Source organism: Prionailurus viverrinus, chromosome X, assembly GCF_022837055.1.
Source record: "Prionailurus viverrinus isolate Anna chromosome X, UM_Priviv_1.0, whole genome shotgun sequence".
Classification (NCBI taxonomy): Eukaryota; Metazoa; Chordata; class Mammalia; order Carnivora; family Felidae; genus Prionailurus; species Prionailurus viverrinus.
The window spans coordinates 75,232,947-75,244,819 of record NC_062579.1 but is presented as its reverse complement, the minus strand read 5'-3'; the positions used below and the strand labels follow the sequence as shown (position 1 = coordinate 75,244,819).

The 11,873-nt window shown below is 40.5% G+C and overlaps 1 protein-coding gene across 1 annotated transcript; it reads right to left on the bottom strand.

Annotated features, from left to right (window-relative positions):
• Positions 1-5,325: 5,325 nt before the first annotated feature.
• ARMCX5 (armadillo repeat containing X-linked 5) lies at positions 5,326-9,336 on the bottom strand. Its single transcript, XM_047843267.1, is given in 3 exon segments — positions 5,326-7,136; positions 7,139-7,285; positions 9,297-9,336. Coding segments are annotated over 3 exon segments (1,680 nt in total). The 3' UTR covers positions 5,326-5,643.
• Between the last annotated feature and the right edge of the window lie 2,537 nt (positions 9,337-11,873).

Here is an 11,873-nt window from a genome sequence, read left to right as displayed (position 1 = left end):
AAAGCCACATGATAACCTCATTTGATGCAAAAAAAAGACCTTTGTGTAAATCTGATACTCTTTCATGGTAAAAAACATTCAGAAAATAAAGCAGAGAAGGGAACTTCCTTAACGTGATAAAGAGCACTTATGAAAAACCCACAGTTAACATTATGCTCAACAATGAAAGACTAAAAACTTTCCCCCTAAGTTCAGGAAAAAGACAAGCAAGTCCATTGTCACCAATGTTATTTAACATTGTTCTAGAAGTTCTAGCCAGAATAGTTAGACAGAAAAAAGAAATAAAATGTATCCAAATAAGAAAGAAAAGTATTGTTATTTGTAGATGACATAATCCTTTATACAGAAATTCCCAAAGAATGCAGAAAAAAGCTACTAAAGTTAATAAACAAATTCAGCAAAGCTACATGTTACAACACACAAAAATCACAAAAGATCAACACACAAAAATCAGTTATGAGTCTATATATATACCAGCAATGAATAATCTGCAAATGGAATTAAGAAAACAATTTCACTTATGATAGTATCTAAAAGAATAAACTGGGGGCGCCTGGGTGGCTCAGACGGTTAAGCGTCTGACTTCAGTTCAGGTCATGATCTCACAATTTGTGAGTTCTAGCCCTGCGTCGGGCTTTGTGCTGACAGCATGGAGCCTGGAACCTGCTTCAGATTCTGTGTCTCCCTCTCTCTCTGCCCCTCCCCCAGTTGCACTCTCTCTCTCAAAAATAATAAATAAACATTTAAAAAAAATAAAAGAATAAATCCTCTAGGAATAATTGTAACCAAGGAGATGAAATCCTTGTACACAAACTACAAAATATTGCTAAAAGGAATTAAAGATTTACATGAATAAAAAGGTATCCCGTTATTATATATTGGAAGGTAATATTTTTTTAAGTTTATTTATTTTGAAAGACAGAGACCGCACGAGTGGGGGAGGGGCAGAGAGAGGGGGAGATATAGAATCCCAAGCAGGCACTGTGCTGCCAGCACAGAGCCTGACACAGGGCTTGAAATCATGAAACCACAAGATCATGACCTGAGCTAAAAGCAAGAGTGGTACACATAAGCAACTGAGACACACAGACACCCCAGAAGACTTAATATTGTTGACATGACAATACCCCCAAAGGAATCTACAGATTCAATACAATCTCTGTCAAAATTCCAATGGCTTATTTGATGTAAATGGAAAAGCTGATCCTAAAATTCATATGGAATGGAAAGGGATTCAGATTTAAAAAAAATTTTTTTTGAAAAAGAAGAAAAGTTGGAGCACTTACACTTACACTTTTTGATTTCTTAACTTACTACAAAGCTACAGTAATCAAAATCTTGTAGTACATGCATAAAGATAGACCTAGAGATGAATGGAACAGAATTAAGAGTCCAGAAATAAACCAATAATGTCTACAGCAAATTAATTTTGAGAAGAGTGCCAAGTACCTTCAATGGAGAAAGACTGGTCTATTCAACAAATGATGCTAAAACAAGTGGATTCCCACAAGTAGAAAATGAAGTTGGACCCTTTCCTAATTCCATATGCAAAAATCAACTCAAAACGGATCAATGACTTAAACATAAGTTAAAACTATAAAACTCTTAGAAGAAAACAAGAATAAATCTTCCTAGCTTTTGGATTTGGCAATGGATTCTTAGATATGACATCAAAAGCACAAAAAATAGATAAAATGGATATCATAAAAATTAAAAACTTTTATGCATCAAGGGACATCATTAACATTAAAAAATCTTACAGAATAAAAGAAAATATTTGCAAGTCATATAGCCAATAAGGGACTTGTACCTTGAATATAAAGAACTACTACAATATAACAATAATAAAACTTGGGTAGACATTACTCCAAAGAAGATATGCAAACAACTAATAGGTACATGAAAAAATGCCCAACACCATTAGTCATTAGGGAAATGCAAGTGAAAACCACCATGAAATACCACTTCACACCTACTAGGATAACTATTAAAAAATGGAAAATAACAAGTGTTGCTAAGGATGTGGACAAACTGGAACCCCTGTATGTTGCTGTTGGAAATGTAAAATGATGTAGCTGCTATGGAAAACAGTTTGGCAGTTTGTCAAAAAGCTAAACATAGAATTACCATATGGCTCAGCAATTCTAGTTCTAGGTATATATTTAAAAAATTTCAAAGCAGAGAGTCTAATAGATACTTGTTCGCCAATGTTCAATGAAGTATTATTTATAATAGCCAATAGGTGGAAACAACTTAAATGCCCATCAAGTGAATGGGTAAGCAAAATGTGGTGCACACACACACAGTGGAACAATACTTGGCTATTAAAAAGGGATAAAGTTCTGATACATGCTACAACATGGATAAACTTTGAAAACATGTTAAGTGAAATAAACCAGACACAAAAGAACACATATTGTATGAAAAATGTACCCATTTATAAGAAATATTTAGAATAGGCGTATTTATGGAGACAGAATGTAGATTGGGAATTACCAGGGGCTGAAAGGAGTGGGAAATTGAGAGTTATTGCTTAATGGTTACTCAGTTTCTCTTTTGGGAGATGAAAAAGTTTGGAAATAGTATTGATGGCACACTGTGAATGCAATTAATATCACTAAATTGTGCACTTTCATGTGCACTAAATGGCAACTTTCATGTTACATATATATTTTACCACAAGAAAAAATGTGAAACATGTTGAAAGTGATGGACCATGAAGGCTTAGTTGGGCAAGGAATGAAGGTAAGGCAGGAGGAGGCCTACACAAATGGAAAAAGCAGAATAGATAAGGGACAGGTGTGTCTGACCACAGTCAAATTTAAGTTTAGGATGGGCCATGTACTTTACTAAGGGCTGTGTGGGGTTACAGAGTTACAAAGTAGGTATACATGCTGGCTCCAGATTCAGACTGAAAAGGTTTGAATATCAGCTCTGCTACTAACCAACTCAATGAAGTTGGCCAAATTATTTAACCAATCAGTATCTCCACTTTCTCACATGTTTTAGGAACTAAATGAGTTAATACAAATAAAGCACATAGTATGGTATCTGGCGCATAGTAAGCACTTAATAAATGTATAAATATTAATCATTATTATTAGTATACACAACAAAAAGTTCACACTTTGGAGTTGAGACATTCTCAAAGTCCAAGCTTCCCCCCTCTAAGCTGTCTCTAAACACAAGCTCCAACTTACTAAGACTCCAGGGTATAGTATAAAGACACAAATGCTAAAATACAGTAGTAAATAAAAAATTTTGGAAATGCAGAAGGAGCTATTAATTCCAACATGGAGAGGGGGGATAAATGTGTCATGAAGACTTCAAAATGACCTGGCACTTGAGACATAAAAGCAGGAAACTGCATAAAATAGTCAGGAAACAATAGCCGAGTGAGGCTTGAATGTAGGTCACATGGTGGGATATAATGGGAAAAACGGAAAATGCCAAAGGATACAGAGCTTTGAAAGCCTTGCTAGAGAATTTGGTGATATTGTATAGATGAATTCCCATTGAAAATTCCTCTTTTAAATTTGACGGTATGGTGTGCTGTAGGAAGATTAGTTAATTACTTTACTTCATGGCAGGAAAGATGAGAAATCCATCCTGATTTTTACCTACAGAGGCAACATTTTAAGAAAAGTAACATCCAGGTCAGCCCTGATACTACACGGTGTTGCCTGAATTATTTTTCTAGAAAAGATGAGATGAGCAACAGGGTTTTGACTTCAAGTACATCCCAGGAAAACTTTGGGAAATGACTGTCTCCCATAACTCCCACCTAAGGAGAGGCCATCAGCTTGTTGCCTTGACACAAATACCTGCATACCTCACACTCATTTTTCTCTTTAGATGATTGGAAATTCTATAGCTATCAATTGATCTTGTGCTCCATAGGCCATTTAAGACCCGGAATATTTCCAAAGGGTCTGCTCCAATTGTATTGTGAAGACCCCAATTCTCAAATTAGTACACACAGCTAGAATTACAAAGGATTAAAAAACAAATTATAAAGAACTTCAAAAATCATCTAAGTTACAGCTGCACATTGCAAAAACCCTACTTTTTTTCACCCTTAATGAACATATGTGGCCAGTTGCCCTTCATTTTAATTCCTAGATGTATAACAGATAAGTTCAGAACTGACCTTAATAGAAATTAAACTAGGGATAGCTTCTAAAACCAGGAGTACATGACAGACACTCTGTTGAGATTCTTTCAGTTTAGGCCTTCCACAAAATACATAAATTAAGAGAGAGAGGAAGTTCAAAAGAAAGACTAGTATTTGTACACTGAACCTAATATCTGTATTTCCCAATTCTGGGCAGTAAAGGAAACAGAACAAGAACAGCAAAAGGAGGCAGAGGTGACCCCTGATCCAAATCTATACTCTGGCATTCTATGCCAGCCAGAACCTAGTTTTCATGAAGTATACTCAGGAGGAGCTGAAGCAGTATAGAGAACATTGCTTCAGCTCTATAAACTGTACAAATAAGATAGGATAATGGAATTAGGGAATTAATTCCTTCCTAATTACACATCCCTAAAGGACTTTGGAATCTTGTAGCTATCTCACTGAGCTCAACATTCTGAGCTCTGACCAAAAGGGATCAGAACAAACACATTGCTGCCACCAAGGATAGGTGCAAATTACCAAGTTCAAACCATTGGCCAGCAAACAAAAGTAAGGATGAGAGTAAACCATCACCAAGGCAGGGCAAATGAGACTATCCATGAAGCAGTTTCAGTAGTTGGTCTCCAGGAAGACCCTCCTCTGAGGCCCAGGACTACAGGGGAAGGGACTCTCAGATGAAACAGTAAACCTGGTACCCCTGGATGGGCATACCTGGAGGTTGAGGGCACAGTGGGGCTGGGTCCTTTCAGAAACATACTTCCATGGCTTTTCTGAATGGGGATGAGAACCAGAAATCCTCTTGGGAGCTTAAAAGCTTCAAGATATCCTAATGAGATGTCCTATGTTAAAAGGTGAACAGAAGTTCTGGGATTCAGACTGGAATGAAAGTATCTGTGTTCCCTTTCTCCTAGGTCAGTGTCCTTACCCCTTTCCCCAGATCTGCCCAGATGTCATCTAGTAGTAACACATCTAGTAACACTAGTTACATCTGGTAACAGTCCTGTCTTCTTGTGTAGTGTGATTCTATTCCTTGAACATGTTGAAAGTAAAGGATCTATCAATGTGAGCTTGTTTGGTCTGTACCCTCCTACAAACACCGACAGTGCTCTTTATCATCTTTGTGTTATTTGTGCTTTATCTTTCTGACTAGACTTCAACTAAAGAACTACAACAATGTTTTCACCAGTTTTAGCATGCAACTTTATTAACATGTAAATGAAGCCTCAAACGAATACACTATGTCAATATAAAGCACAGAAATATAGCTTGCTCAGCATGAATAGGTTCATTATCAGGTCACGTTGCAGAAAGATTAAAAATATCTCAATTTAAATAGCACAGTAAAAATCAACAAACATTCAAGCTCTCAAGATCATTTGGTATGCATAAAGTTGCCTCCACCAACCAACACAAATAACAAATATTGAACTTACAATTATTATATGCATAGCTTCATATTATAACACAAAAAAAATGTTCATGGCTCTGTGAGAACATACAGCTATTTAGAGTTTAAGTATTAATCGTATAACTTTATCTCTCACCTCAGGATCACTGTGCTCTACTAAGTCTTGGAGTTTCTGACCAAACTCTTTTGCTTCCTGAAATATGGAAATAAGCTCAGATTTAGTGAACTCTTCTTTGGTAAATAGCTTCACCTTCTTTTTGAATTGGAAATTTATATTCTCAAATATTTCAATGATATTAAGAATATTAGCCTTCGACTCATTCTTGTTAAAGGGTGCAACCAATGATGACAGTACTTTGGCACTAATCAGTTCTCTTGTATTGGCTTGATTTTTAGACAAGCGCAAAAACACTTTTAAAACATAAAACTTGGTTTTGACACTTCCTTTGCTTAACAAGGTGAGGAAATCTGGAATGTAATTAATAATTATATGGTGATCCTCAAATTTCACACTCAGCTGCACTAATAATTTTAGTCCAGCCAGTTGCACAGGGGAGTTCAAGGGATAAGAGAATATGTCCTTACAAACTTGATATACGTATGACTCTCCTGGTTTGGGTTCTTCAGAAGACTCAGAGTTGTCATCTACTATATTTAAAGCTCTAGGGTGTTCTATAACATTGGGATTATTGACCAAGTTTTCAATCATAACAGTAATACCTACATCATGAATTATATCTTGGGTAAATGGATAAGCAGGACTAATGCCCATTATCATTGTTGCTATTTCATGAATAAAAGGATCCTTAGTTAACTTAAGTAGGGCAACGAGTTTATCGAACTCTTTAGGCTCTAAACTAAAGTCACGTGATTTACAGCGGCAGGCTCTTGGATTGGGCCCATACTTTTCTCTATACCTAACCTGGCTTTTGATCTCAGCTAAGGTTTGGAAGTAAGGTCCATTATAGGGTGGGATCTTGGTCAGAGGCCGAATCCCCAGAGGAGTTTCAATCAAAGTCTCAACGAGAGTCCAATTCCCTTCTGGAGGCAAGGATGGCTTCCCTCCCTCTATTGGGACTAGGACACTATACCTGGCCCTTGACCATGCTGCTGCTTTTTGTTTTATAGTGAGTTCAGGTTTGGGTATGGGCTTGGGCTTTTCCTGGATCTTAGGTAGAGGCTTATAAACTTGAGAAGGAGTCTCCTCTTCAGGCCAGAACCAGGATCCTACACTAGGCTCTTCTCCTGTCCAGAACCAGGAGCAGACATTTTCTTCATCCTCATCACTGGACTCGATTACAATACCAGCTCTGTCCCCAGCCCCAGCCCTGAATTTGATGCTGTCCTCTCTCCTTCTCTGGGACCTGGACTCAATATTGACCTTATCATCAGCCTTGGCAAAGGACCTGATATTGGTTTCATTTCCAGCACCAGCCTTGACTTCATACTTGTTCACAGCACTGACCCTGGCCATAGGCATCAGCTTTGACTTGATTTGGGGCACTATACCAGGTTCTGCCAGGGATTTTGCCTTAGTCTCAGTCATGACTCTAGTCTTAGCCATAGCTTCCATCTTGCTCACATCCCTGTCATAGCCACGGCCTCAGTGTAGGTCACTGTCTGTGTCCTGGCCACTGCTCCATCCCCAGACTTGGCCTGGATCTTAGCCTTGGCTCTAGGGTTGGCAGGGCCACTGATTCCAGCTTTTAGGCAAACCTCAGCCCCTCCTCTGCCCCTGCCTTACCCTCAGAGCCAGTCATGATCCAAGTTAAAGACAAGGCCACGTTCTATACCTCCAACCCTGTCTCAGCATTGACTGAAGGTCTGTCCCAGGTTGGTGTTTTCATACAAAGTCCAGTCGTCACTTGGCCCTCTTTCCAACTACAGGCTCTGTCAATGATATAAACAACGTGCAGAAGAAGCTCACTCTGGGAAAGGAAGAATGGCTGTGTGCCTGAGCGCAGCCCTGTGGAGGGTGGGTGTCTTCAGCCACTCCAAGGCCACCAGATCTGCCATTGAAGTTGGACCTAGGGGTGGAGGAAGGAAATGGGGCTTTGAGTCTCTTCCAATTTATTTCTTATGTTGATTAGCACAGAGAGACAGGAGAGTTATGGACATTCAGTGCTAAGTGGGAGAGGTAGATACTTAGCACACTCTGTCCTCATTTCACACTCTCTACAAAACTTTAGGTGCTACTAATCTTGTTTGCAGACACAAAACAGAAGTATGGAGAATGGGTGGGAAAGCTGAATGGGAGTGAGACAGGCTAAAAAATCCCTAGACTGGCTCTTTATCCCTGCTGGACCCAAGCAGATCTCTATTACTTCATCCTACAGGTCTACTGGGGAAGTCTCCATACTCATACCAAACTTCATTGATCTGGAGAAATTTTCTCCTCCTTTCCTTGCTTCCAATGTTGACAAGACTTACAGCAGACCTACAGGCAGATCGATGGACAAATAAACAAACAAGAGGATATGGAAACTGATCTCTTGCTTAAAAGATCTTGGTCCCTGGTCCCTGTATTTGTAGTTTGTCTAGTATTTGCCTCCTTCTGGTCCCATAATCCCATTGCCCTAATTCAGGACTGACCCTCCTTCTCCCTGTTGCCCACCATTTTCTTGATCAGTGACTGACTGCCCTTCCATTTCTCTCATTCAAAATTGGCCTGGGTGAATCTTAAGAATAGGAAAAGAAAGTGGGAAATAAGAAAAACAAGCAACTTCCTATACCCCCAAAGCTTTCAAAGACTCCCAACTACATCAGCAGAGGACCAAACAGTGATTACTAAACTGGAGAACAAAGGAGAATAGAATTATCTAGTCTCAATCATCTTATGTCCCTCTACCCTCACACCAATCGTAACAGACACAGGGCATGTTTCTCTTCATTATTTTCTAAGTTCAAGTTGGGCTATGACTTGCAAATCTCCACAACTGAGAGTTCCACAGACCTGGTGATGGTTCTGTATACAGAGATTCACAAATGCAGAGATAAATAAAAGGAAACATAGGAGACAATGGAGACTGGGTCCTTGGTAGATATTAGCACCTGAGATCTGTATCCTTTCTGGATACAGGTACCTGTTTGCCAAAATTTTCTGCACCTCTCCTTCTTCTCCCTCCAAGTTCCTCTGCTCCATTCCAAAAGTCTGACAATTCCCATGCACAGACAACTCAAATATCCCTGCAAGATAGTGGTGGTGATAGTAGAGATGGAAGGCTCAGACAAGCCATGGAAGTTGTTTGGAAGTCAATGAAAAGTATGATTTCCAAATTTCAGGTAAGCTCTTATGTTTCCTTCCTTTTCCTAAAGCCTATCATTTTCTGCAACACAACAGGAGCAAGGGAGGACTGTCTAGAAAGCATGCAGAAAGGAGATCTGGAGTGTCCCCTAGACTCCTACCTATTCTAGTCTTAGCCATCTACCAACTCCAAGCACTGCCCACCCAGGAGAAATCAGGCCAAGTTTCCTTTTCTTATCCCCTTCCTTTGTGGTCCGCGGGCCTCTACAGATCTTTACACAAACATGCTGTACCAAAAACTTAAGAACAGGCCTACACATATAAACACAGGTTACACCCAAAGACCAAATGAAAAGACAGTCGGAGAGACTTGATTATTAATAATCAGACTAGTAACCAGTACATGAAACGATATTCTAATCTAATCCAGGGTCATGATTATCAAACAGTTACAACTTCTTTTCACACTCTCTCCCTCCCAGGGTTCCCCGAACAACCGTTCTCACCGGCAGCAGCCGCCCCTCCTGCTATCATATAAATCGCCATTTCTCTCCTAGAAGCCGCTACTATACTCCTTTACCTTCCCAAACACGGGGTTTGTGTTTGGAAATCAAGCTAGCAAGAAGCAGATCATTTTAAATTTATAGTTGTGTGCCACTCAAATTACCCCTGACCCCTCCCTCTCACCGCTGGCACCCTAGACCAGGTCACGTATCCCACGTTCCTCTGATACCCATCTCCACACTCCCAAGTGATTCCCGCCTTCTCACTGACCTGCTTTACTCGGATCAGAGGGAGTTTTCTTATTTCCTTGCCTCAAGGGGGTGCCGTGATCTACAGAAAGAGGGACGGACAGTCAGATGGATACGAGGACACGAGACAATGGCGGCGACTATGTTTGGGAACTGGCCCGGCACCTGGGATTTAGGACGCGCGATACCTGCTTCGTCAGAGTAAAAGCTGTAATTGGCAAACGATTGTTACTTTTCGGTATATCCCTTCCTCCCGTCCCCAACCCTCCTCTGGGACGCACGCGTAGCGACTTATTAACAGCTACCTTTTCCTCTGCAGACTTTGGCCACGTCCCCAGTACCAAAAGCGGCAGCGGGAGGAGCTACAGCGTAGTGTAAGGGGATCCGGCTTTATGTAGGCGGAATGATACCAAGCTTTGCATGGCGCCACTTCGCCCTCTGTGAGCTCCACCCTGACTATTTCTCCTGGCAAGTGCAGGGGCAGCATCTGGTTATAGAGGAAGCAGCGCTGGACGGAGAGAAGGAAGCCAATATCAAAGGGTCTCGGCATTAGTTCCCCTCTTTCAAGATCTCCCCCACCAGGCCTACATTTTTTTTTTCTTGAACTGAAACGCATGCGACTTTCGGGGGTCACTTTGCTCTGGCCCGATCTTGCGGAAGGATACCAGAGTGTTGTGTTTGCACATTCCACCTTTCCAAAGTCCTGGGCCCACCTAAATAGGTGGGTTGGGGGAGGGGACCAAGATAAAAGAGTCTGGAAAGAAGTTCAAGACTGAGAAGGGAGTGCATCCTAATCTGTTCTAAAGCTGTGTCCCCTATGAGAGAAGTCCCTCCAAACTGCCGTTCCAAGCATTTAATTCTGTGCACGAATTGGGCTACTGTGGGATTGGCTTCTAGAAAACTGCTGTGGTCTAACCTGTGATCAATATCAAACACCTTAGGCTTTCATTGCTTCTCTCCCCTAAGTCTCTCATCTTTATTACTTATTATGTTTCTTGCACTTGAAATAGTCGAATGTAAGGTGGGGTAAAGATATAGGGAAAACAGTGATGGACGGAGAGAAGCATATTAATACCAAACTACCCCTGTGTGTACCTGTCCCATTCTCAAGCTCTGCCTCCCCTCCTCATGTTCACGATATTTCCTACATCTAAATATGCATGGGCCTGAGCATGGGCAAGAGGAAAACAACTCTGTTCTCATGAAAGAGGATTAATATTCAAGTAACTTTGTACCCATAAATTACCCGTACTGGAGGTTCTAGGGTGGCCTTCCTAAGTTTTTTCATTGTTCATTGGGCCATGGAAAGGAAGAAAGTGGGAGGGGGCTCCCACGGAGGCCTCATCACTGTCTTCTAAAGGAAAGCAGATCTTGACCTCTAACTCAAAGAAATGAACCACTAGTCTGTGCCCAGAGTCATTCTTTCTACCACACTGTTGTTTTTTTGTTCTCATTAGAAATGGTAGCACACTGTGCCATTTCCAGGTCCCCACAGTTGCCCAAGAAAAAAGACTTGTCCCTGTAAGGATCCAGACCGGGTCATGTGCTCCTCCCTATCTGTCACCTCACAGCCAGGTGTCAGGCACTAGGTAGAGCCAGTTCTGGATTCTCTTACATGCTCCTCTCTGAGGAAAAGGGACACTACTCATGCACTTCCCAAGGTAGATCCTAGCTGCTTTCATGACTCCTTTTCTTTTACCACTACATTCTGCCTAATGAATGCATATGCTCTTTCTCCCTGACTATATATATTTCTTTGAATTTCCATTCTGAGCAGTATCAGGAGGGAATTTGAATTAGACTGTAATTCAAATTACATGAATTCAAATCCCCTTTCTCAGTCTTTGTTTCCCCTGTTCTCAGGCTTGTTCACCACTGTATCCTCAGTGCCATACATGGAAGACAAAGTAGTCAGTTAATAGTTGAAGGGGTTGAAGGCCATTGAATCATGAGAATTCCATGGTATCTTCTGTTGCTTGTAGATCAATGGCTGTCTATAAGTGTCTTTGTCTTTGATGTCTGTAACTCCAGGGCTTAGCCCAGAGTTTGCCACACAGGAGATGCTTTATATGTAATTTTTCTATGGAGGAAGAAAGCAAGGGTTTACCAAAATATATTTTAGAAAGAAACCTGGGTATCTTCATATCTTATATTGTAATTACATTTGGAAGATACATATAATTTGGATTTGGTATTAGTGGTTTGTTATTCTTTTTTTGTCTTCTATTCATGTTTAGAATTATGCGTTACTAAGCTCCCTAGTATATAGCAAACCCCAATGAATTTATAAAGAAAATATAATGACCAACATCCCGATAGAAAAATAGGCAA